This window comes from Bubalus kerabau, chromosome 6 (genome assembly GCF_029407905.1).
Source record: "Bubalus kerabau isolate K-KA32 ecotype Philippines breed swamp buffalo chromosome 6, PCC_UOA_SB_1v2, whole genome shotgun sequence".
Classification (NCBI taxonomy): domain Eukaryota; kingdom Metazoa; phylum Chordata; class Mammalia; order Artiodactyla; family Bovidae; genus Bubalus; species Bubalus kerabau.
Window position 1 is genome coordinate 52,719,188 of NC_073629.1, and position 27,477 is coordinate 52,746,664.

Consider the following 27,477-nt stretch of genomic DNA (forward strand, 5'->3'; position numbering starts at 1 on the left):
TGAGAACTAATTTGTAACACTGCGTATCTTTCAGAAGACTAGCTCCATTTTCCTTCCCTTGCATAACAACCAAATTCTATTCTTAAAGTTGAATGTTTCAACTTTTCTATTCAAAAGACATTAATGGAAAGTTGAAACAAAAGCCCTGAATATTAAACTTCCTAGAAAATGTCTCCTTACTTGCATTTTTAGTAAATTTTTCTTCCTGTTAATTTTCTGAGAACATGTTGATTGTGAACCACATTTCTATAAAAGATAATCTATCTTTCATAAATTACTTTTGTCAGGTCTATATCTGCTAATCTATTACCTATTATTTGTTTGAGAGAGAACTCATTAATGCCAGAAGGAAAATGTACCTAGTGGTCAATACTATTTTTTTTAAAAAAAATGTATTTTTCAAATGAGTAGTCTGACACTGACATAAAAAATACGAGGATGACTTTATTAAACATACAAATTCAAGAACATTCTTTTTTTTTCTTAACAGAAAAAACTACCGCATTAGAAGACAGTAGATCAATGACCATTGTATACAAGTATAATACTTGCCAAATGGAATATGGATTATGCCAAACTAACTTCAATGCTCAAAACAACAAAATGAATGTTAAATCCCCCTAAGTTGTATTATACTCTGTGACTACCAAGTGGGAAACTTCTCGGCAGACCTACACCCCTAGACTCAATTCTCTTAGTAAATCTGACATGCTGTCATTGACACACACACACGCACATATATATATATATATATATATATATATGTAATTGACATATATATATATGTAATTTTGTATGTCATAATACATAAACCTCTTAGTTCCTTTTCTACTTTGCCTACTTCATTAGCACTCTTCCCAATGCACCCAAGACTCTAGGAAGCATCTTTCTCTGACCAGGACCGACTTACTCAAAATAGGATACAGAGATCTGAATGGCTCTAGGCAGAGGAGGAATCTCCAATAACATTGTCAATTCTGTGTTCACTCTCCTTTTAGCAGCTACCTAATTATATCTAAGATAGAATGCAAAAACCATATATATTCAGAGAAAAAGAAAAGCATTTTGAACTATCAATCTTTACCTTGGTGCCACAGCTTCCCTTTATCAACACGTTATTTTAACTTCCCAACTATGAACACAGGTGGTATTTAACAAAGTACCCAGAAGCCTTGGAAAGCACCATAAAATTTCTAAGGAGAATGTGTTTTAGATGTGGGTAGAGAAGGCAGAAAAATCAAGAGAGAAACCATTAAGAAAAACATGGCAATTCACACAAAAAAGTATTAAAAAATGAATAAATAAAACTCAATTTTAAGTAATATCCCAATATTTTCTCATTGTTTTAATGTTTATAAAACGTATAATACATGCCTCTAAAAAAGGAAATTATCTTCTCTACCTCCAGAATAATTAGAGGACCAGTATCAGGTTGAGTTTTCCAGAAACACATATAGCTCAAAAAAACCAGTAAACTTGAAGTTTTTTGACTCACTGAAGTCTTTAATCCCTGTCACAACCCTCAATTTCAAGACTCATACCTTGAAGCCGATGTACCAGGCTAAAACTGCTCCTATTTCTGCAGATGGCAGTGACAAACAATTAGGTAAATGAAAGATCTGATTCTACTTGGTAGATCTAAGTCAAAGCTCATTTTGTCAGTCCAAGAACTATCCTAGGCAACCTAAGTAATCTTAATCTGTATTTTAGAATCTGCTAGGGTTAAATAAATTATTCACCCTGACCTGGTCTCTAATCAAGAATTTATGACTATTACAAATAACTCTTTTTCACTTTACCTCACAATACACAATAATAAACATTGAAGAATAATCATAAACTCATATCTTTAAAAAATGGATGCAACAAAGCTTCCTCTGCTGTTATTCTTGAAGCTGGATTCAGATCTAGGAGTTTATCAAGCAGGTCATAAGCTTCATCGGGCACCTCATCCCAGCCTTCTAGATTGGTAGTAGACTCCTCAAAATTGCCCCCACAGCCATTACTGTCACCTCTATACGATGGATTCCCTGAGGGCTGCACTTGAGGTGTCTGTATGAAGTGAACAATTTTATGGTTTTCTGTCTTCTCTGAAAAAGCTGGGTCATGAGAACTGCACTTCTGTATATCACTTGTTAATTTAGGAGTGTTAGAATTTATACCTCTAAGCTTCTCACAAAGTTTTCTCAAGTCTTGTGCTGGAACTTCTTTGCTACACAATATTGACTTGCCTAAAAGAGAAAAAATATACATATACATTATTTGAATATATCAGAAGTCTCTCCCATGAGAAACATGCAAGTCCAACTGTTTGCTTTGTGCATATATTTACACTGAATGGGAGACAGAGCACCATGTGCTATATTTTAGTTGTGTTTTACATCATGTAGTTGAAGGTCAACTCATAAAGTGGGAGACAGTAAGTAGAAAGCAGTGCCTTAATAAGTAACATAAAGGACTCTCTTGACTGCCAAAATCTCAGCTTCATCATATTCTGTAATCTTTAATCAGCTGCAGTCCCCATTCCCTCTTCCCCTTCCAAGCATCTACATGTTTCTGACCACGTTTCCTGTCTTTGATGAGGATGCCCTGCACCCCTCCACCCCCATGCCCAGAATACGCCCACTTACATCACCACTCAGTTCAAGCATTATTACCTCTGTGAGGCCTGACACTCTCAGAGAGTTGATCATTCTAAGCCTCTGTTGTATCCTGTGACAACTTCTATTACTTTTGCAGTTCTGTATTGCAACCTGTATTGTAATATCTGTCTGTCTCACCTACTAGACTATGAATTCATTGAAGATAGAAGCTATCATTTTCTCAACCAACTGAAAAACATACTCATGCAAGAACACAATTTCTGATGTAACAATCTTGCTTTCCTTTCTGGTTCCATCTCCCAAGTATGTATGCCGTACTTCATCCTATTACCCTCAGGTACGTTTCTTCTAACACTGCGTTTGTCTAAAGGTTCTTTTGGGTTTTGGGAAAAACTCCGAGCGAACTTTTCGGCTAACCCAATAGTTTCCAACAAGGTACAAGGTTGTAGACTGACTCTGCTGCAGGACCACAACTGCCACTGACTTTTCCTGGTAGATTAGACCATGGCACTGGGATGGATAATCATTTTTGCAGTGGTTCTTACTCAGAAATAGCTCTTGGTCAAAATCACTTGTTTTCTCAAACTAACAAATGTCAACCCTTTCTATGTGTAACATTTTTTTGAATCATATTTTCCAGGAAAACGTGGGATGGGACCAGTATATGTATTTCCTGAGGCTCCTCTGATAATTTTGATATGCAACTTTGATTAAAGCACACTGATTCTGGGGCTGGGCAAAAGGCAGCCCAGTTACTTTTGAGGTGGGCTGACTGAAATTTTGTCCCAAAGGAGTGTCCCATAGTTTGTAGTTACTAACACCAGAGAACTTTAGGAACACAGGACATGTTTATTTGTACAGAGAATTTTGTAATAATTTATTAACTAATCTGCAAGAGATTAGCGAAGGTATGTGTTTCATTCTGTAATATAAAACTGCTTACCAAAAGTTTTAGCAGCCTGGATAGTTTCCCTGGATCCACGAATTGTCATAATTTGAGCCAAAGCGGTTAAATCATCACTTGCTTTATAAAATGGATATCTTCCACTAAGCAAAGAAAGGAATATGACGCCTGCAGACCACATGTCAATTGCTGTAACAGAAAACACACTTTAAAAAAAAAATCCCCAATCTATGATACTTCTACATCAGTAGCTCTCAATCTTTACTGAGCATTCAAACCCTCTTAAGAACCTTAGAGGAATTCTGATGCCCTGCCCCAATCTCCTCAGAGGATCTGATTTAATTGTGCTGGAGCAGGGCTTAGGCATCAGTTTTTTAAGTTCCTAAGGTGCTTTTACATAATTTCAAGGTTGAGAATCCCTGGTCTAACATCCTTAATGCAAAATACAGTATTTCCTTTCTTGAGCAACATGAAAGTTGGTTAAGTTTAAAAGGACATTTCATCACTAAGTGAATGCACATTTTATAACATCAAAATACATCCAAAAAAAAAAAAAAACATCCAAAGTAGCTACACAGGAAAGAAGAATTGAATGTACCCCATGAGTTACACAGCATAGTACTGAGAGTGTTTCACTTTAGTGAGAAGTATTAAACATTAGAAGTTCATCTTCAGCCAGATGCTAACCCTAACTTTTATTGTGGAAACTTTAATCTCCAGAGTTCTTACAGTTATGACTAAGACCAGCTCAGCCTCATGTGAAGAAACTCATTAAAAAATTCATTTTTAGGGATCTCTTCTCTCCTAATGGTTGAACTTCCAGTATCACCAGCCCCTTGACCACTGCATCACCTGACTTTCTTGGTTTCCTCTGTAGCTGTGCCTTCTCCTTCAATGTTTTCTCCAAGCCTTAAGGGCTGAGTTTCCCCAGAGTTCCAACTTCTATCCTGTATACTCTCCCTGACTGGCCCTTCATCCACTTCACAGCTTCAACTATTAATACCTTTTACACAGTCCAGACCTCCCTGAACTTCACCTACTTTTTTTTCTATTGGACATCTCGATGTGGATTTCTACAAACATCTCAAATCAATGATAACCCCAGTCATCTTTATCTTTCCCTGTACACGTTACTTCTTTATTCTCCCCTTGGTTATTGGTACCCATTCAAATCTCCTAAGGTAGAAATCTGATCAACATCCTGGATGCCTTTTCCCCACCAGCTCATACCCAAGTCCCACATCCAATTATCTATCAAGCTTGGCCACCTTTCCAATTCTTCACTTTCTGTTCATTCCTATTATTAACACCCTCATTCAGGTTTTCACCATCTCTCATCTGGACCTGCACACACCTCCTCTCTGCATACCTACCAGAATGACCCATCTAGAATACAATTATTACCATCTTTTTCCCTAGAATAACGTTCCAAAACCTACAGGATATAGTCTAAACCATGTAACAACTGTGATCCAAACTTGTCTACCTCTCTCCAGGTTGGTTTCTCACCACTCCTTGACTTTCACCATATATTCTAGCAACACTAAACTTTTATTGATTCCTGTATGACCATGCTGTTTCTTGAATTCCTCTGCCCATGAAATCCCCAATTCCAATTCATTCTCTTTTCAGATGTTCTTTCTTCCATGAACTTCCCTCCATAATCCCTTCAGATAAGAAGAGTTAAGTATCCCTAAAATACTCTGTATAAAGTTTTAGAACCATACTTAACAATTACTTTATAATTATCTGCGAGTGTGTCCTAACTAGAGTGGAAGCAGATAGTTTTATTCATTTTTTTAGGTCATTAGCAAGCACAGAATAAACCCACAATCAATGAATACATTTCTGTAAAGTCCATAATATAAGTGAATATAACAGGATTCATCTATTCAAATAAGATGTTTTCTGGGTTCCTGCTCTTTCTGGGTTCCTCCAGAACAACTCTTTCAGGTTACAGACTTTTTCTTTTTCAACATAGTTTTGGAGGTCCTAGCTACAGCAATCACAGAAGAAAAAGAAATAAAAGGAATCCAAATCAGAAAAGAAGTAAAGCTCTCACTGTTTGCAGATGATATGATGCTGTACATAGAAAACCCTAAACATAGTATCAGAAAATTACTAGAGCTAATCAGTGAATTTAGCAAAGCTGCAGGATACAAAATCAATACACAGAAATCACTTGTATTTCTATATACCAACAATGAAAAATCAGAGAGAGAAATTAAGGAATGAATCCCACTCACCTAATCAGTGAATCCCACAACAAAAAGAATTAAATATCTAGGACTAAACTTACCTAAGGAGACAAAAGAACTGTACACAGGAAATTAGAAGACACTAATGAAAGAAAGACGACATAAACAGATGTAGTGATATTACATGATCCTAGGTAAGAAGAATCAATATTGTGAAAATGACTATACTACCAAATGCAATCTACAGATTTAATGTGATCTCTATCAAATTACCAATGGCATTTTTCACAGAACTAGAACAAAAAATTTCACAATTCATATGGAAACATAAAAGACCCTGAATAGCCAAAGCAGTCTTGAGAAAGAATGCAGTTGGAGGAATCAACCTTCATGCCTTCAGATTATACCACAAAGTGAGAGTCATCAAGATAGTATGGTACTGGCACAAAAACAGAAATACAGACCAACGGAACAAGATAGAAAGCCCAGAAATAAACCCATGCACCTATGAGTACCTTATTTTTGACAAAGGAGGCAAGAATACACAATGGGTCAAAGACAGCCTCTTCAATAAATGGTGCTGGGAAAACTGGACAGCTACATGTAAAAGAATGAAATCAGAACACTTCCTAACACCATACACAAAGATAAACTTAATGGATTAAAGACCTAAATGTAAGACCAGAAACTAAAACTCTCAGAGGAAAACATAGACAGAACACTCAATGACATAAATCAAAGCAAGCTCCTCTATGACCCACCTCCTAGAGTAATGGAAATAAAAACAAAAGTAAACAAGTGGGACCTGATTAAACTTAAAAGCTTTTGCACAGCAAAGGAAACTATAAGCAAGGTGAAAAGACAACCCTTAGAATGGGAGAAAATAATAGTAAATGAAACAACTGACAAAGGACTAATTTCCAAAATATACAAGCAGCTCATACAACTCAATACCAGAAAAACAAACAACCCAATCAAAAAGTGGGAAAAAGACCTAAACAGATATTTCTCCAAAGAAGACCTACAGATGGCTAACAAACACATGAAAAGACACTCAAGATCACTCATTATTAGAGAAATGCAAATCAAAACTACAATGAGATATCACTTCACACTGGTCAGAATGGCCATCATCAAAAAGTCAACAAACAATAAATGCTGGAGAGGGTGTGAATAAAAGGGAATGCTCCTGCACTGTTGGTGAGAATGTAAATTGATACAGCCACTATGGAAGATAGTATGCAGATTCCTTAAAACACTAGGAATAAAACCACCATATGACCCAGCAATCCCAGTCCTAGGCATATACCCTGAGGAAACCAAAATTGAAAAAGATACACGTATCCCGTTGTTTAGTGCAGCACTATTTATAATAGCTAGAATGCAGAAGCAACCTAGATGTCCATCGACAGATGAATGGATAAAGCAGTTGTGGTACATATATACAATGGAATTATTACTCAGCCATAGAAAGGCACTCATTTGAGTCAGTTCTAAAGAGGTGAATGAACCTAGAACCTATTATACAGAGTGAAGTAAGTGAGAAAGATAAATATAGTATTCTAATGCATATATACAGAATCTAGAAAAATGGTACTGAAGAATTTATTTACAGGGCAACAAAGGATAAACAGACAGAAAATAGACTTATGGACATAGGGAGAGGGGAGGAGGGGGTGAGATGAATGGAAAGAGTAACATGGAAACTTACATTACCATATGTAAAATAGATAGCCAAGGGGAATTTGCTGTATGGCTCAGGAAACTCAAACTAGGGCTCTGTATCAACCTAGAGGGGTGGGATGGGGAGGGAGATGGGAGGGAGGTTCAAAAGGGAGGGGATATATGTATACCTATGGCTGGTTCATGTTGAGTTTTGACAGAAAACAACAAAATTCTGTAAAGCAATTATTCTTTGATAAAAAATAAATTAAAAAAAAAAACTCTTTAACACTATTATACTGTTTTCACAATAACAAAAAAAAATTTAATCAAACACAAAATCATGTGTGTCCCAGAAGAATTCTGAGGTATTAGGCAAACATAAAAAGTTACAAGTCTTAAGTTAGCAAAGACTACTAAATACAATTTTTCCCCCCACAAAGGTAATGTTAAAATTATTTCTAAGTCATCTCGTAACTAGATAAGCAAAATGCAATCTATTGGGGAAAAAAAAAGGCAACACTAGATTTCATTAATAATACTATCTCAAAAAGGGAATGTCACACTGCTAGAACCACTTATATAATTCAGTTAAAAGCAGAAGAGCTCAAATTTAGTCACAAGTAGACAAAAACCATACAATGAAATTTATGGCAACCAGTTTAACTGGATTCTGTATTTCTGGTGCAACATACCTGTAGTTTGATTGGGGCACTTCGTCAAGACCTCTGGTGCTCTGAATCCTGGTGTACCTGCCCTGGGTGCAACCTGTTGCCGCCTTATGATGATGAAATCAGTTTAATTATTTAAAACCAAAAAAATAACACTCATCAGTTTAGTTCACAGTAAATTCTACTTTGACATCTATATAAATAAAAGTTATTACAAAGCAAATGATAACCCAGTGGGATGAAAATCCTGGATTTTGCTTCTATAGGCCTCCCTTCACACACCAGTTCCCAGGCCTTATTTCAGAAGGCTTCAAGGTACTTTCACACATAAAAAGAGGTAGTGTAGGATAAGAGTCATAACGGAAAAATAGACTAAAATAGGAACTCTGGGATATAAAAATGTATATCTGTTTGGAGTGATTAATTACGGAGATACTTGTTCACTTATACACTTGAGTTAATCAGGAAAGGCTCATGAAAGCTTATGAAAGTCCTGAAGGAAGAAAGGAATTCATGTGTGGCAAAAGAGTTGGAAGGTGGGAGTGAGAGAAGAGTTCAAGTATTTGGTTCAGGTTACTCTACACAGGCAGGAATAAAGAAAAGAAGCTTAAATCACCAAGTAAAGCATGCAATTTTGAAGTTTCAAAAGAGCTATCCCTACTGCTACAAAACCATTTCATGTAAAAGCAAATGTGCTTCCCAAAGAGCACATGTGTGTAAAGGGACAAGCATGACAACAGCTGTCATCTGCTCTTCAAGGTACTTTTCTGTATCAGTGCCTGTGCCGTTCACAGGACCGCCTTTTTTCTTTTCACTCACTTTTATCAATTGTCCACCAAAATCAATGTAATTTCTCATCTTGTCTGGCACCATACTGGTGGTTTTATAGCACCATCAAAACACATTACCTTGAAAGGCAAATACTGCAAACTTTATCTGTTGCGTAACAGTCACAGGTCAGGCTAGCTGGGCAAGAACTGGCAGTTTTCCTCATCACACCACTATTCATAACTTTTGTAGAAATGGTCTTCTTTTTTGTTCCTAATTTTCTAGACAGTAAATCCACAGTCTTTGACTGCTTCATAAGCTGTAAAAGAAAAGTCATAGCCTCTATTTTCATGACATTTAACATGATGCTAGTATATGCTAGTAATAGTAAAAGCAATAGGGGAAGTATAACTTTCAAAACTGCTGAACAGGCTGTTGGAATGTAAACAAACACTTGCCTATCAAAACATTTAAGCTCTTTTTAGGTTTCTGTGTTGAGTAAACATAAAAATTTACTAACCAGATCTAGTTTGGGGAATATCTGAATTGCACTTTATTAGAACTTTCCCTGAAATGTTACAAAAGTATAAAAAACAGTTATGTTCTAGTGTCTAACTCCATTTCAGAACTGTAAACTGCACAATTACATCAGCCAAAATCAGTTTTAATTTGTTGCTCATGGTATCTAGCTGCTATAGGATATCCTAAGTCCATTTAAAACCATTTAACATAGATGACAGTTTTTTAAACTTTACAAACATCTTTATGCCATCAACTGTGTATCAGAAATGTGTTAGTTGTTGGGAGCTCACAACTCCAACCATTCAGACAAGGTCTAAATGTTCCCTTAGAGAAAGAGCAACAATAGGCAGCTAATCAAAAATGACGAAATATTCCACTAGAAAAGTTCATACCTGGAGAAAATCAAAGCACTGACTAGATAGATGCTCAAAGCAGTAACACCTTCTGCTAAAGAAAAAAAGCTTAATAACTTACTGATAATAAAACCTAATCTAGCCATTCCCTAAATTCTCTCCAGTGTGACACTGACTGATGATTACACTATTAAGCTACATTACTTACTTTCACTGCAGGGCTCTCATGTGAAATGGAGCTGCGTATATTGAAATTTCTTTCTCCAAAAACAGAGCGCTGGACAGAAAGGCCTACAGATCCCTCCTACAATACCAACAAAAACAAGGAAAAGAAGGATTATATCTGTAACACTTTCTGCCAGCTGTACTCTGCCATAGTTTTGAGAGAGTTAAGTGACATAAAACAAAAGCAGCTGCATCCAAGTCATCCTCAGGCACCAAAACACTTCTGTGAAAGGAGAAAATAGTCTAGACAGAGTTCTTAACCACCATACAGTGTTATCACAGTCCACAAATACACATAACTGAAAAATTATAAAACCACCTGCATGGATGTTACATGTTGCTGTGCAGCTAAAATGGAGATAGACACTTCGGAATTTTTTCCCTCTACAATGTTTTTCTTTTAAAAAGGATAATATAAACTTTACACATGCAGGGGTAAATTTATTATTTTCCATTTTTGTTATATAATACAATTGTAGTGACAAAGACATTATAAACCTACCAAGCAAAATTTTCAGTTTTCAAATCATAAAACAATCCATTATAAATCTCAGTGAAATCTAACAAACTGAATCTATAACAAGTATAAACAACATATATATATATTTTTTTTAGTTGCAAGTATCATCCTAGAATTAGAACTCCCTCTGTTGGACAGAGTACATTTCTAAAACTGTACTGGTACTTAAGAAATCAAAGAGGTAGAACCTTTCCATCTTTTCCGTGTTTAGTCTGAGTTTGTGCGTTTGTGTAGGGCCTTTTAACAGAAGTTTTTGGGGTAGACTGCTGATCCAGCTCTTTAGGTGCTGCTGGGCCACTCAATGAAATCTTGTTGCCGGTGATTACATAGGATTTATTTTGTGAACAGCTTTCCTGGTGAGCTTCAGACTGGACAAATTTGAGAAGCTCTATTTTAGTATCATGGGTTCCTTGGGCCAAACCAAAGTCTACCAAGGCATACCTATGAAACAAAAATAAGCATTTTTATTTCTCTGTAACATTGAAAGCTTAGTAACATCATAATATGCTCAAACCACATTCACACAGAAACTGTAAATCTTTTGGTGATAAATTAAGGATTTAAAATATTCTTGAAGAAAGAAAAGTTAAGTTTTACAGACAAGGTAAAACTTGTCTTAGACAATTAAATAGCTAACTACTGAATTAAGGAAAGATGTCTCCCCCACACAGAAAACATCTTTTCTCCCCTTCTTCCAATGGCTTGTGCAGACAAGGAAAGCAAATGTAAACACGACCCTTTGTTCTCTGATGGTGGCAGAGATGGCATCATAGCAGATAATCTTTAATTAAACAAGTTTAAAATAAAAATAAATTAAAAATCATGGTTTAAATTTACAAGTCAGGAGTACAGAAGCCCAAGAAAAGAGGTTATGGTTCTATTTTCCTTACTATACTCAATATGATCCACTGTATAAACAGCAGTTTTTAAGTTGTCAGCTTACAATGCCTCTATGTATATCATCACCAGAAAAAAATAAAAAATGCAAAACTTTTAGTGTTGAAATAGGAAATTGGCTATCATGTGGTCCAATCCCCTCATTTACTAAAATGAAGCCCAGAGAAATGTATAAGGTTTAAAAAAAAACTAGAAGCTCTCTAAGTCTCTTAGCTATTTCCACTGAGCCATGGCACATCTAATGATGTATACTGTCTTACTAACACAATTTTATCTTCTCCTTGAGGGTATTTTCCTTCCCGAACCACAATGAAAATCTAAAACAGAAAAATCTGTGCATGGTTGTTGTGGTATGTTTTAAGTCAAAGAGATGGACCCCACAGCACAAATTCATTCAAGTATAAATATTTTCTGGTAATTTTCCATACTTACTTTTTCAAGCGCCTATTATATAAAAAATTGCTCGGCTTAACATCACGGTGAACAATACCAAACTGATGAATGCGTTTCAAAGCTCTGAACAGATTAAACATATATTCCCGTACTTCTTGAAAAGAAAGAGAATTCAAAATGTCCTAAAATAAAGTTATGAATAAGGTTATAAGATTGTTTTCAAGGAAATATTTAGCCGATAAAAATTCAAGAAATATTAAAACCTACCAAAAAGGACTCATGCTCCAGATATGGCATAGCAATAACCACATGATCATTTTTCCTAAAGCAGTATTTAACTCCCATGACATTGTCTTGCCCCCTAGTGGAAAAATGAACAATGAACTTTAGAGGAAAGGTCAAATGAACTGAAACTTTATGAAGTTTTTTAAAGAAATGCAATTTTAACAATACATAAATAACACCAGGAAACTAACTTAAAGCCATCACCATATAGGATAGTCTACTCACTTAACTGAGGTGTTTTTTTTTTTTAAACAAAAACAGCATCAGTTATAAGGTTATAATTCAAAAACAAAGTTAATTATAGCTTTAAATGGGGAAGTGACAGAATGAGAAGGAAAAGATGACTAATAAAAATGAATTAACAAGACTTAGAGATAGGATGGTAACAGTAATAAATAAATCAATTAAAAATAGCTAATAATTGTTGAACATTCACTACATGCCAAGCTCTGATTTAATCAACCAATCATACTGATCAACAATTCAAATAACCCTCACAACAACCCTATAAGGATGGTACTATTATTCCCCCCTCCCGACTTTTTTTTAACAGATAAGGACACTGAGGACCAGAGAGGCTAAGGAATTTCCCCAAGGTAACTAAACTAGCAGGTCATGAAGCCAGGATTTGAATTCAGGCAGTACGCTCCAGACCTAGGCTTATCCACCACACAACTTCATAGAAAAATGAGGAAAACAGGGTAAACCGATTTCCATGGTTTTGAGTCTGAGTAAAACAACATAGATACCAACAAAGCATGTAGAGAAAATAGGGGGAAAAAAGCATTAAAATGAAAACCTCATCAATTTGATTAAAGATATTTAGATACAAGACTACATCTTAAGTGAGAAGTCAAGTGTAAGTCAGTGACTGTATTATAGACAAGTGATACCTAAAGTTATGAAATTATTAAAGAGAAAACTGAGCCTTGGAAAAATCTCAAGTTGGAGGGCAAAATAAGGAAGAAGGGGCAGAAAGCCCAGACAGGAATGTCCACAAGTAAGGAGTTTTGAAGGAAGGGGTGATCAGTAAAGAGGTCAACGAAAATAAGGACTGAGGAAAGGTTTTCATTCTGGCAAAGGGGAATTAACTGCAAAGTAGAATTAACTAATTTTCAGAAAGTAACTTAAATGGAAAAGAAGAGGCCAAACAGGATTTGAGGAGGAAAAACAGAATACAATGGAATCAGAACATCAAGACAGTTTTTCTGAAGTAACTGTTAAATAAAAAAATAAAAACCAGTATGGGAACTAGAAAGGAAACAAGATCAGGTAGATGTCTTTAGCATGTACATTGCTGAAGTACTAGGAAAGAAAAAGTTGTAGAAGGAGTTGTTTACAGTATAGAAAAAGGAATAATCTTATTCAGGGTACTAGAAGGTAGGTGCCTTACAGTAGCCACTTTATTCTCCTGTCTTCTATAATAAAGACAGCATGTTCATTCATTCAACAGATACTTAGTGCGCCCTGTTAATCAACAGACACTATGTTAGACATTTAAGGATGCGATGGTGAATTAAAATTAACATGATTTCTGCCCTCATGAACTTTACTATCTAGTGGAAAATATGGATAATAAACATGGTAACAAATAATGACAAAATATAAGAGTTTTAAAAGAGATCAAACGGTGCTATGACAATGAAAAAAAAAAGATCTCATTTAAATCAAAGATTGCTTTGAAGTGATACTGTTGTTGCTCAGGGCAGAAAGATAAGGAGTCAGCATGCAAAGACTGACAGGGGTCTTCCTGGTTAGGGAAGCAGTTTGGGGAGTAGCCCTGAAGTGAGAAAGCTCCTGACTCAAATTTGAGGAGCTAGAGAAACTAGGGCACAGTGAAGAAAGTAGAAAGACTGACATGAGATAAAGTTGGATATTTTCCAAAGAACACTGAGAAAACATTGAACAATTAGTGGAACTAACAGTATCCAGTCTGAATTACATACATACGTATTTTTATATTTTAAGGATCAGTCTGGCTGTACTTTGACTATGGGTTTAAGAGAGGAAGAGAAGAAGCAGTCTATGTAGTAACAGAGGCTTGGACTAAGACAGCAGTTGAGAAGATAAACAGATATGGATGAGATTTTAGATGTATTTGGGAGGCAAAACTGCCAGGACATGATGATGGATATGGACTAGGAGAGATATGGAGAAACTGTGTGATGATTTCTGGCTTTGGTATCTAGGTAGACTATGGTGCCATTTGCTGAGATGGATAGATGAAAACAGGTTGTGGCAATAGGTAATTCTGGGGGCCAATGAGGGTGGATTAAAATTTACTTTCTGGTGTACTAGGTTTGAGATGTTTATTAGGTACCCAAATGGAAATGTCAAATAGGCAGGTGGATATACATAGATATATAAATCTGAGTTGTGTATATATATAAACATGAGTTTATATATAAATACGAGTTTTGAGGTTATATACACTTGTGGGAATCACTACTATGTATTTAAACCCGTGTGGAATACATGACACCACTTAAGAAAGCCTAGAGAAAGAAAGCCCAGGATCAAGTACAGAAGAACTCCAACATTTAGGGGTCAGGTAGAAGAGGAAGAACTGACAAAGATACCGAAAATGAAGGCCAAATAAAGCAGGGAGAAATCAAGGAACAGACAGCAGTAGAGAAGTCTAAAGACAACGGTTCAAATCAATTACGCTAAACACTGCCAGGCGTTCATGTGAACAGAAAAAGGAACTGGCAAAATGAAGTCAGGGCTGACTCTAAAGGACTAATAGTTTCAGTTTAGCACAGAGAGTAGCCTCACTGTGTGTGTGTGTGTGTGTGTGTGTGTGTCTGTGTAGGTAAAAGGGAGGTATGGAAGTGAAACAGGTTTGTGCAGGTTAATTTTTGAGAAGTCTAGCTGTGAAGGGGAGCAAAGAAATGATGGGAGTAGCTGCAAGAGGGACAGAGGTACAGGGAGGATAAGAGATACTACATTACGTGTCTATGTTGACAGGAATGACCTAGTAGAGAGAGACCAACATGCTAGTAGATTCTGTTGTTCAAAATAAAGAGATGAAGCTGTTAATATCTAGGGAGATGTGAAATATGAGTTCCCCACATTTTAGACCATGGAAGACAAGGTCTATGATTTGGTAGGAAGATTAGAAGAAGTCGTAAGAGAAGAGAAGTCAAGCTGAGTCTCAAGGGAAATCCACCCTAAAAATTAATATAAACTTCACTAGCCATTCCAAAATTAGAGGAAAAGTGCCAGCAAACTGTAAACACCTGAATGAAGAAGATGTTTAATTCACAGACAATCTCATTATCCCTATGAGGTATCTATTAATATCTAAAAATCTTAAAAATCATATACAGCAGTTACCTACCCAGCCACGGTTAAGCACTGAAGTTCAGCTGCAATTCTTATGGGGTGACTTGTTGGAATTAAGTGTTTTAGAGCAATTTTCTCTTCAGGTCCAACTTGTAACTGTGCTGTAGCCAAATAAACAGAGCTGAAAGTGCCTGTAAAACAATTTATTAGAATCTTTCAATATTTGGCTTTTAAAAATGTTTATGAGACAATGCTAAAATAATTCTTAAAAACTGTTTGGAAACTAAAATTATCATAATTTATCATGAATATTCTAATGATACTGAACACAAAAAGCAAATACATTTGTATTAATAAATGGAACTTATTTTCAATTTTTAATACATTCTTAACTGGTGTCACTTCTTTAGGTGGTATATTAGTTCAGTAAAGCTATATAGTAAATCTGTTTGATTGGATCAGCATAAAATACTGGTATTTCTATGGTATGACCCATTCCAATATCTCTTTCCACAATATTACCATTTGAAATTACTATCTGTAGACTTGGATTCAAGTCTGTTAGAAGCAAAAGTTACAATAATCTTAGAGGAAAACCTTTAACATTTTTCATTTTAAAAAGTTTTTTAAACTTTAAAATTTACCATGAAACTAAACAGAAAAAAAATAAAAGATTGGGTGGTCAATTAAATTTGAGAAACACTGAGTTAAAATAAATTGATAGATTTCTCATTACAAAATTTTCTAGACCTTTAATGTATTGAAGTACATCATAAATAACCAAAAAGGCACTATACATGCTGTAATTTTCAAACTTATTAGCCTCAGATCACACTCCATCCCTCTGCCTCCCAAGAATAGTTAGCTATTTGTTAGGAGGACACCAGAAGGGCTTCCCTGGTGGCTCAGTGGTAAAGAACCCTGCCAATGCAGGAGACGTGGGTTCAGTCTGCGGGTTGGGAAGGTTCCCCTGGAGAAGGAAATGACAATTCACTCCAGTACTCCTGCCTGGGAAACCCCACAGACAGAGGAGCCTGGCGGGCTACAGTCTATGAGGTCCCAAAGAGTCGGACATGAATTAGCAAGTAAACTGTAACAACAAAGAGGACACCAGAGTTTTTCAGAACAAAGATTTTGAATACTAAGTCAGTGCTGGAAAAAAGGTAAGAAAATTGACTTAAGTGTCAAAAACAGGTAAGAAAAAAGATGTAAAGATTTGATTCTTATATCCCAAATCATCTCATCTTCTAATTTCTCTGCACTCACTGACTCAGCCTTTTCTCAACTGACACTTAACTGTAAAAACAAACAATGAAAAAATAGTTGTTTTTTTTTTCTTTTTTACTAAGTTTTTATTTTCTCTCTCTCAATATAGTCACCAAAAAGTTCTGTTATCTTTTATCTTCTCATTGCCTTCACATTTGTCTGCTAAATTTGCCCTTCATTCAGTCAATATGATTGTGTCTCTGAATGGTATTTATGTATAACACTGACCATCCTATAAATATTCTACCAGTTTATTTTCATCAATTTGCCATCTTAGGTTTCATATGTTTAATTCTACCTAACTGCAATGGAAAAAGAGAAAAAAAGATTTGGCTTTCCCTGATCAAATCCCCCCACTTTTTATTTTTTATTAAACTTTTTATTTTTTATAGATAATTATCATTAGTAGTTATTTATATATTGATATCAATACTTTTAATAATATAACATTATAAAGTTTCAAATAGGACTGTTCATTTTATTTTAAGTATTTATTCTTCCTTTATTTCCAAGGAAAAGAGAAAAGTTATGCCAATTAGTAATATAACCATGGTCCTTGTATTTTAAAAGGGATATTTTTCCAGTAAGAAATAATAATGAAAACCAAGATCATACAAAGGAAAACAGGAGGGGAAAAGAGCTTATAAAGATAATGAAGTATATACCCAAATTACCTTCTCCAATTTTGTCCTTAATCTTAAACAGATTACCAAGCTGTGGTACAGCTTCATAAAGCTTTTCAATATCTTTTTTAACACCTATCAAGGCAAAAAAGAATTCAGTTACAATTAATGAGTATATTTTATATTTTCTTAGGTTAAAATGTCTCAAAATAATTTCTAAAACATAAGTAATGTTACATTACATTAATTACAAACAAAAATAGCTAAAATAAACCTTAAAATTGTAAGACTAAAACCCCATCAAATTGCTCTAATTCACACACCTCTTGAAGGAACAGACAAAACTGAAAAGTAACTGAATCACTCACACCCAATTGCTGCTACTCTAAAATTACACTCCGACAGACACACTGTCACTGCATAGAGCACAACACAGTGAAGAAGATAAGTTTAAAAAATAACTAAACAATCTGAGCTGCGATCACTAGATGGCATGACAACGACACAACGCAATTTTCTTGAAAACTATATTTTCTTCCTCCAAAGATGCAAAATCTTACAGGCTTGGAAAAGTTTTATATATTGAATAATCACAGTATACCCTAGAAAGAAGCTCTACTTAAAAAGTATCAGGAATGTTAAGAAAATATTCTTTAAAAATTGTCCCAATTACCAGTAGTATCCTATATCCTGAAAGCAGATAAATCATTACTTTTAAATAAATATAAGGTCTTTGCAAAAGCCCGCATGGTTAAAATACAGAAAGGAAATAATTCAGAATGTGATAAACTACTGGATACAAAGGAGATTTACATACTTAAGAGTCCTCAGATTTTATTACAGTATCTAGGCCAAGCATTAGCCCCTTTTAAAGTTATAACACACTCTGCATCTGCAACAGTTTAAGATATTTTCAAAGTACATACACATGTATTATCTTTTCAGATACAGCATTTTTTCAGATCTACATAACAGCACTGTGATATTGGGAGAACAGACATAATGATCCTGGTCTTTCAGGTAAGGAAACCATATTCAGGGAAGTTAAGTCACTTGCCCAATTTCACAGAGGTATTGCTGACAAGTCTATCGACCCACTCATTTAACACTGTGTTTTAAAAAATACCCAGCAATTGGTGTATTAAAAAACAAATGAACAAAGTTGGTGAAGCTCCTGTTTTCTAGGAGCTTAGTCTAGTGGAAAAGAAAGAGGTTAAAAGCTCATTTTTAATACAAGATTTTAATTGTAATATTAGAAGAGTTGCAGAGTCTGACACGAATGAGCCATTAAGCCCACACATACTCATATATATTACTAGGTAGAAGGGGAGGGGAATGAACATCTCTGAAGGTGCCTGGAAGCTTCAAGTGACAGTTAACCTGTGTTTTGAAGCATTTACCAAGTAGAGAATTGTACAAGAAGGCATTTTAGGAAGGAACTACTATGCATGCAAAGACAAGCAAAGGGAAAAAGGCAAGGATTACTGTGGAGGGAGGGGAGAGTAGGAGAGAAGATAAAAATTGAGTGTGGTCAATAAAATTCAAAAGGAAAGGCAGGATGCAAATAAAAGCCATGTAAAGTTATTAAGCAGGAAGATGACAAGTGGAAGATAAATTTGAGGGGAAGAATACTAAGAGGTGAAAATTATATAAGAGGCCAAGAAGACCTAATCCAGAAGTCTTTCTACTCTATCACTCCATCTAAGTAACATAAAGAACTTACTTAAATTATTTAAATTACCCTCACAAAGAGTCAGACACAACTTGGCGACTAGACAATTAAAACACCTTCCCACCTACTGTGCAGGTGAACTGGAACAGCTTCATGGATTTCAATACTACAAGAGGCAATATAACAGTAATTATGTGAACCAGTTTTAGAGATGAGAGGTCTAAATCAAAATTCTGGCTCCAGCCGGTAAGACCTTTCTAAAGCACACAGCTTATATCTGTAAGCCTTAGTTTCTCCATCTGTAGAAAATGGGGTAATAATAGTACCCATGCTGCTAAAATACTATGAGGATTAAAAAACAATATACAAAACTCAAGCACAACTTTTAACACAATGTCTGACACATGGTAAATATTAAATAAATTATACTGGTGATTCTTATTGTTGCGGTTATGATTACTAACATTTCTTTAGGGCTTTTGCTCTTTCTGTTCCCCTTGCTTGAAATCCTCTTCCCTTATAACTTTACATTGGCTAGATCAATCCTCAGTTTCCTCTGACATCCTACTTAAATTAGCACTCCTCCCATTATCCACTTTACCCTGTTAATTGTCTTTTGGAGTTCTTATCTGCTACAAAATTACACTGTTTATTTAATTGTTTGTTGTCTGCCTCCTCCCACTAGAATATAAGCTCCATCAGTACAGGCTCCCTGTCTGTATAATTCACAAAGCACTCAGCTCTTAGAATACTGTCTGGCACATTCGTTGAATGAATGAATTTTTACTGTCATTATGGTCACTCAGACAACTGCAGAAAAAAAAAAAAGCAAAAGTTTATAAGTTACAACAGAGTGAAGCCAAAGACAACAGAAATCCCTTCACTATTAGCTACCACACTCCTTCACTCTGGAAACCAAAACCAAGGCCTGTGGGGAAGGCTGGCTTTCTAGCAGTCATAGTTGCCACAGTCAATTATAATCATGTCTAATGAGTGTCAAGTCCAACCAACTTCAAGTTCCAGTGTCACAGAAAAGGCATCATGAAAAGGCACTAAAATATGTTCAATTTGCTATAACATTTCTTTGATTCTAAGACACGATTTTAACAACTCTCAAACTGGGATGCAACTTACAACTGTGGTTGGTCAGCATCAAAACTTACAGAATAGGTGTCAATAACCTGGAGAAAATGTTAAAAATCAGAGGAACATTCACATTTAACTCTTAAGACCCAAATGACTGTAGGGAGGAATTGTAGAGTTTATGAAGAACAAATCAAACATAGGCTAGCTCCACATAACTGAGCTCTTAAGAACCCAATAACAATGGCTTTTTTTTTTAATGAATTCTTCAAAGAAATTCTGCATCACTAATATATGAGAACAATACTAGGATGGAAAAAATAGGGTATCAATGACTCTGAATACAAAAGTGATTCAGAAGAGATAGATCCAAAATGTTTATTTTCCTTTTAATGTATGTACTGGAGATATATAATTATTTGTCTAGTTACAGCTAAAGAACTCTTCCAGTAGGTATATTAAAAAAATTCTAGTGATAAGGAAAAGCCTTGTGTCACAGTATAACTGGCAGCATTTCTGAGCAGTACATAAAATAATGGTATACCTTAACAATCAACAGTATTTAGGTATGATGAAATATTTTAACAACCTTTTGTGGTCTTTTTATTACTAAATGTATTAAAGTGTTTGTGTGTATGCTTTGCTGTGTACATGATTAATAACATCAATAGCTTTGTAGTAGGATGATACAGTTTCATATGGCTATTTAAGTAATCAAAATTAAATAAATTTAAATTAAAAATTAACTTCCTCAGTCACACTAGCCACATACGATAACATACAAACATCTCTGTTATTACAGGAAGTTCTACTGGACAGTGCTGATATAGACACTCTGAAATCTAAAAAGTCTAGAGTCAACTCCTATCATTAAACCACATTAGTGCTCAGGTTTTTAACCTGTAAAACAAAGGAGTTGAATTAGATGAACTTCACCTTCCAACTATAACATTCTATGGCTTTCCTATGAGTTCCATGTTCAGAACCTCCCTTTGCATAAACATGAGCTGGCAGTTAGTAGCAGAGACGCTGGTTAGCTGTTAGAAATAACTAGAAAGAAAATACAAGTAGTAAGAAAATACTGTAATGCACAAGCCATGTGAATGACTATGCAAGCTCAATGTGCTTCCGTACCACCAGCACTTACTATGCAGTTACCCATCTGTACAAAATTCAAATTATGATTATATGAAGGTTTCCTGCTTGCAGAACAACTTTGATGTTTCTGAATGGAAAAACTTCCTGACAATCAAAGTGAATGAAAAATCCCCAGTGTGGAAAAACCCTCAGATTCTGAAGTGGGAGATGAGAGTTGATCATGGAAGACAGTATTTATGTCAAAAGCTAGAAAATACTACTAAAGGCAGAGACCAATGAATATCAGAAACCAATGAAAATACACTTTGAGGATTGGGGAAAGACCCTGAAAAGTCCACAAACTAAAATATTATTTAAATTATTAAATATTATTTAAATGAAGATCTAGGCTTCTGTTTTGAAATTTTAAGTGAATTTTTTCCTGTTTCGTAATATATCTAAATTGGTCATAGCAACAGCCTCCTTAACTATACTCCCTGCTTTCACCCTCAAGGACCTATAATCTATTTGTAACATAGCAGCCAGAGTGACCATAAGTCACCATATCACTATTTTGCCCAAACCCACTAATAGTTTCACATCTTGCTTCACATAAAAGCCAAAGAACTACCTCCTTTCCCTCCTCTCTGACTTCACTCTCATCACTCATCTCCTTGCAGTCACATGACCTCCTAGCTATTTCTAAATGCGAGCACACTCCCAGCTGAGGGCCTTCACACTTGCTGATTGCTCTACCTGGAATGCTCCTCCCCAGATACATTCACAGCTCCTCCTTCACTACCTTCAAGTCCTAGTTCAAGTGTTACCATACTAGAGCTTCCCTGGTAGCTCAGTGGTAAAGAATCTGCCTACGAATGCAGAAGACAGGGGTTCAGTCTGGGAAGACCCCACATGCCACGGAGCAACTAAGCCTGTGCGCCACAACTGTGTTCTAGAGCCTGGGAGCAGCAACTACTGAGGCCCAAGCAACCTAGAGCCTGTGCTCTGCAATGAGTGAAGCCATTGCAGTGGGAAGCTGTCACACTGCAGTGAAGGGTAGCCCTGGCTCGCTGCAACTAGAGAGAAGCCTGCGCAGCAACGAAGACCCAGCACAGCCAAAAACAAATACACATTAGTTTTTAAAAAATGTTACCACACTGAAGCCTTCTCTGACCAGTTTACTAAAATCACAATCTCCTCCCCAATACCTATCTCCCCTCCCCCACTACATTTTTTTTCACTGCACTAATCACTTTTGAATATAGTATTTATCTATTTTCTGTCTCTATCCACTAGATTGAGGGCACTGATTTTTTTTTGTCTGTTTTATGAACTGATTTATTACTAGCACCTAGCAAGGTGTTATGTAAATGTAAAGAGGTTTAAGAAATATATATCATATAAATGAAATGCTTTCAATTACTTACTATGGAGTAACACTGATACTCTAGGAATATAAGTCTTGCTTATTCTGGGGCTTCATGTACTGCCTAAAATTATGCTTCCTGTAACTTGTTTTATACATAATTAAATGGCACCCCACTCCAATACTCTTGCCTGGAAAATCCCATGGATGGAGGAGCCTGGTAGGCTGCAGTCCATGGGGTCGCTAAGAGTCGGATACAACTGAGCAACTTCCCTTTCACTTTTCACTTCCATGCGTTGGAGAAGGAAATGGCAACCCACTCCAGTGTTCTTGCCTGGAGAATCCCAGGGACGGGGGAGCCTGGTGGGCTGCCGTCTCTGGGGTCGCACAGAGTCGGACACGACTGAAGCGACTCAGCAGCAGCAGCAAATGTAAATTAAGATCACATAATTTAGGGAGATCACCCAAACTGGACACTCTTGAGAGTGAAAGGGGGCACTAATAATTACACTGTGATAACAGGCATAAACTGAAACTGTTTCAGGCAAACCAGGATGTTACCTATAACCCACTTTAGAAGTGTGGGCTGAGGGCTATTCACATAACACACCAAAAGCAAGCCTTCCAATACAGTTCAACAGTATAGAGGAGACATTAGGAGCACATAGAGTTTCTTCTTTCGCTGAAAAGATCTTCATCACTTACTAAACTTGGCATATGGTAGACACTCAAAAAAATAAAAATAAAAAGCTTGCTGAAAATATGAAAGAATAAACTTTTGATAGTTTAAATAATATTTATTGTTTATAGTTATCATTTATAAATATATCTACTGTTTATAGATAATATCTATTATAGAATAAACTATGCCAGGTACTTCATTCATTGCAGCATTTTTTGTAACAGGATAAATGGCAAACAATCTAAAGGTTCAGTAAGAAAAGGCAATTGAATAAATTACAGCATATCATGCAATGGAACATTAGGCAGTCTAAGCTACAGAATATTTAATTACACTAAGAAATGTTCAAGATACATATTGCTGCTGCTGCTGCTAAGTCGCTTCAGTCGTGTCCGACTCTGTGCGACCCCAGAGACGGCAACCCACCAGGCTCCCCCGTCCCTGGGATTCTCCAGGCAAGAACATTGGAGTGGGTTGCCATTTCCTTCTCCAATCAACTGCTAAGTGAAAAATGAAGATTAGAAATAAACTGGCTGTGATTCCAATTTTTTTTTTTTAATGTATCTCTGTATGCACAGGAAGACTAAAGAGGTAACAAAATGTCAACAGTGGCAACATCTGGACAGTGGCATATTCTCTTTCTATATTTTCTTCTCTGCTGCTGCTGCTGCTAAGTCACTTCAGTCGTGTCCGACTCTGTGTGACCCCATAGATGGAAGCCCACCAGGCTCCCCCATCCCTGGGATTCTCCAGGCAAGAACACTGGAGTGGGTTGTCATTTCCTTCTCCAATGCATGAAAGCGAAAAGTGAAAGGGAAGTCGCAGTCGTGTCCGACTCTTCGCGACTCCATGGACTGCAGCCCACCAGGCCCCTCTGTCCATGGGATTTTCCAGGCAAGAGTACTGGAGGGGGGTGCCATCTTCTCTAAGCATGTACAATAATTAGAAAAAAAAGTTACTATATAAAAAGCTGACCAATATCCCAAAACAAAGGGTCATACTATGAACCCATTATACTAAGATTTTTACTTTATATCCTTGCATTAAAACATGCATTCAAATATTTTCAAGCACCTACTATGTGCTGAACAGAGTAAGGCTCTGGGAATAAAAAGATATACAGAAATCCCACCATTCAAAAGTTATTCTATCAAGGCAAATCATACTAGATCATGAAACAGTTATGTGCCTGGACTTCATCAGCTTTATTCCTTATTCAAATTATGTTTTTGATATGTTAGCTTTTTATTAAGGGTCAAATAAAAAATAACCATATGAATACAATTTAGCATGCTTTATAAATTATAAAAAGTATTGTTTATAACGTTCAATGTTCTGTGACATAAAAGCTACAAAACTTTGGAAATCTGGAATAAAATCCACCCCACTCTTTATTTCCTAGCAGATTTTCAGAAGAGTATTAGAATAGCAGCTTTTACCTGAACATTTGTTAGAGCCAAGTCAGATTCATTTATTCATATACTCTGCCTAATGCATAATGTACATCGGGAGCTATACAAGATACTGCCTTCAAGGAGCTTATAGTATTACTGAAGAGGTAAGACACACAGAGTGCTTAATAATACAAGAATAATAATATAATGACTGTTACTGTATGTGTCTGATGACATAGGGAAAGCTGAACCTCAAAAAACAAGTAATTGCAAAAAAATGGACAGGAAGAGGGAGAGTATCCATGAAACTGGATGAAAGTGGCATTTTAAGATTGTTCTAGTGGCAGTATACAAAATGAACTGGAAGATGAAAAAGGAAGTGAAAGGTGGCAGCTTAAGTAAGAAACTTCACTGTAATTCAGGAGCAAAGTGTAATGGAATGAAAGTGGGAATGGGAAGATAAAATTGGGGGACTGGATGAGGGCAGCAAATACAAAGCATAAATCAAAAATAACTTTTAAGTGTAAAGTTTTAAGTGTAGAAACTTTAACTGGAATACTAGTGGCTTTCATCAAATAGGGACATCAAAGGGTACTTTCATCAAATAGGGTACTTTAACATCAAAGATGAGTTAAGCTTTAGTCAGAAAGCAAAAACATGGGATGTCATATTTTTCCAGGGTTCAAGTTAAAGTCTGTTTTGTGGTGTTTGTGTGTATATAGGTATATCTCATGAACAAAAAGTCAAAATTAGTATTTTTGAAAAAAGCACTAAATATGCTTAAGACAAAGATGGAACAAGAAGATTTAGCTACATTTTAAGGGGAAAAAAATCAACAGTTAACTGGAACTCCTATTTAATCAATATTTATTGAATGTCTACTATGCTGCAGACACAGTGCTACAGCAGGGATAAAGGTGCACATTATAGTGTACAAGATCAGGCACTGTTTGATACTCTCCTCATTTCAAGGTCTGGGTGAGAGTCAAACATTTCATGATGTACACTGAGATACAATCCTTTAGTACTGCTACAGACACTTCATTTACTTTTGTCAGTGAATTCTACCTTTGAATACTTCAGTGAAAGTCCCTCCAATGTCCATTTCTAAATTCAAGCTTAACGCAATATGGTGAGTAGAAGTAAGAACACAGGTCTAGAAGAGAAATTCTAGTTTGGCTATCAACAAACTGTGATCTTAGACAAGCACTAATATTTAGATTTTAGCAGCTTCACCTGTAAAACGACATGGCTGGACTACAATCCTTCTAAAATGCAATCCAATCCTAAATCTTATGTTTTACCGATTCGTAAACTACTCCTATATAAACATACAACTCACTTTAAGATTCAGTGTTTTGGTTGTTTTTTTAATAATGGAAATTACAGAATTGTTGCCTACATGTCTTCGGAAATAAACACATACCTGGTGGTTTAAAATTCTGCCCTTGTTTTTTTAATGAGCCATCCGCCTGAAACCGGCCACCAAGGGGAGAAAAAGCCATTGGCTCATCCATCTGAATCCCCAAAGCAGGCTCCATCACAAAGCAAGTGGGGTGCAAAATGCCAGTTACAGAGTCATGTCCACAGGGGGACCAAAGCAGCTGTGAAAATCAGAATACTGGAGAAGATGAGAAGTTTAAATCATTTAGTGAACTAAGCACTAAAAATGCTACTGTCCCCAAAGCAAACACTTAAAAAACGCACCTTTGTCCAAATCCCCAAAGGAAGGAAAACCGTGAACCATTTCTAAAGATTCCATGGGCTTCACTTTCATCTCCCAGACATACCGGCAGGGGCTGAAGGGGAAACTGCCTACCGGGGGAGTTTCCGGTAGCAGACGGCGGTGGGAACTGCAGAGGCAGCGAATCGGGTGGGGGAGGCCTTAGTGTGGAGAACGGTTTGACCTGGAGGAAAAGGGTTGGAGGAGAACTTTTGACTACTGAAAGGGAGCGCCGGGAGGTTTGTCCAAGGCCCCGTGCAACGTGGTGGAGAAATGATAACGTCACGTCTTAGGAGCGCCGGGCGGAAGAGAAGGGGGACATAAATAGGATCCCTCCCGAAGGCCGGCCCGCGAGCTCCGCGGGGAAAGACCTAGTCCCTCAGACCCGAGACCGAACTGGATGCTTAGTGCGCAGGCGCAGCACATTCCCGCCGCGGGTCAGTGGGATCCGCAAGGGTTTGGGGAGTTACTGAGCTGCAACGAGAGGGAAATCACAATCTAGAATTCGTTCCTAATCCCTCACAATCCCGCGCCATGGATCAAACCGTCGGAAACTCACGGTTTAAAGGAATACGGCTTCTGGGACTTCCCAGATGCTTGGGTCGTCGCCTCCGAGTCGGCCAAACACGCCTGCGCAACACTTCCCGCCTCGCCCCTTCCAGTTGCACATGCGCACTGTAAAGCCCTCGGCGCTGTGGCATCTGCTTCTGGGAGATTGCGCAAGGGAGTTGGGTTTCTTCCCTAAGGCTCTGGCTGTCTGGAAGAACTGATACAGATGTAAAGTCCGGGAATAATCCTTTAATAAAGAATAGAATGAAACTTAAGGTTAGGGCTTTAATAGATTTTCAGGAAAGGGGATAATTCAAAAGTCTCAGGTACTGTAGTCCTAATAGTACCTGACTACAGAGACGTTGGGCACTCTGGAAAAAAAGACAACTTTCTTGACTCCCAGATTCACTTCTTTTTGTTGAGTGCCTTAGTTATCCGTTAAAATAAACTGTATTCGAGGAAATGAACCTAGTGACAGTCAATCAGTCAGTATACATTTGAGCCCTTGGCTTTCCTGCCTGTTTCTTTAGGTTGGGCTTGCTGCTGCTGCTGCTGCTAAGTCGCTTCAGTCGTGTCCGACTCTGTGCGACCCCATAGACCGCAGAGGTGAATATATGACGGAAAAAACCTCCAGCCCTTAATGAAGTCATATTCCAGTGAGGCAGTGGCAATAAACAAACAAATGAACAACATTCTTTTAGATGTTGGCGAGGGCTCCAAAAAAGGAAAAAGTGGAAAGAAGTGATAGTCACCAAG

The 27,477-nt window shown here is 36.7% G+C and overlaps 1 protein-coding gene across 4 annotated transcripts; it reads right to left on the reverse strand.

Annotated features, from left to right (window-relative positions):
* Window positions 1-424: 424 nt before the first annotated feature.
* CDC7 (cell division cycle 7) lies at window positions 425-26,877 on the reverse strand. Of its 4 annotated transcripts, none has more exons than XM_055585183.1 (13): window positions 26,732-26,877; window positions 26,157-26,356; window positions 25,876-26,053; window positions 17,227-17,310; window positions 15,342-15,477; window positions 11,984-12,077; window positions 11,756-11,898; window positions 10,615-10,867; window positions 9,890-9,985; window positions 8,947-9,125; window positions 8,063-8,145; window positions 3,547-3,696; window positions 425-2,231 (listed from the first exon to the last, which is right to left on the reverse strand). In XM_055585183.1, the coding sequence occupies exons 3-13, from the start codon at window positions 25,988-25,990 to the stop codon at window positions 1,834-1,836; spliced, it is 1,731 nt and encodes a 576-aa protein (XP_055441158.1). In that variant the 5' UTR covers window positions 25,991-26,053; window positions 26,157-26,356; window positions 26,732-26,877; the 3' UTR covers window positions 425-1,833. The 4 variants fall into 4 exon arrangements, with proteins under 4 accessions (XP_055441158.1, XP_055441157.1, XP_055441160.1 ...); XM_055585182.1 differs by having other exon boundaries at window positions 25,876-26,070; XM_055585185.1 differs by lacking the exon at window positions 9,890-9,985 and having other exon boundaries at window positions 25,876-26,070.
* Between the last annotated feature and the right edge of the window lie 600 nt (window positions 26,878-27,477).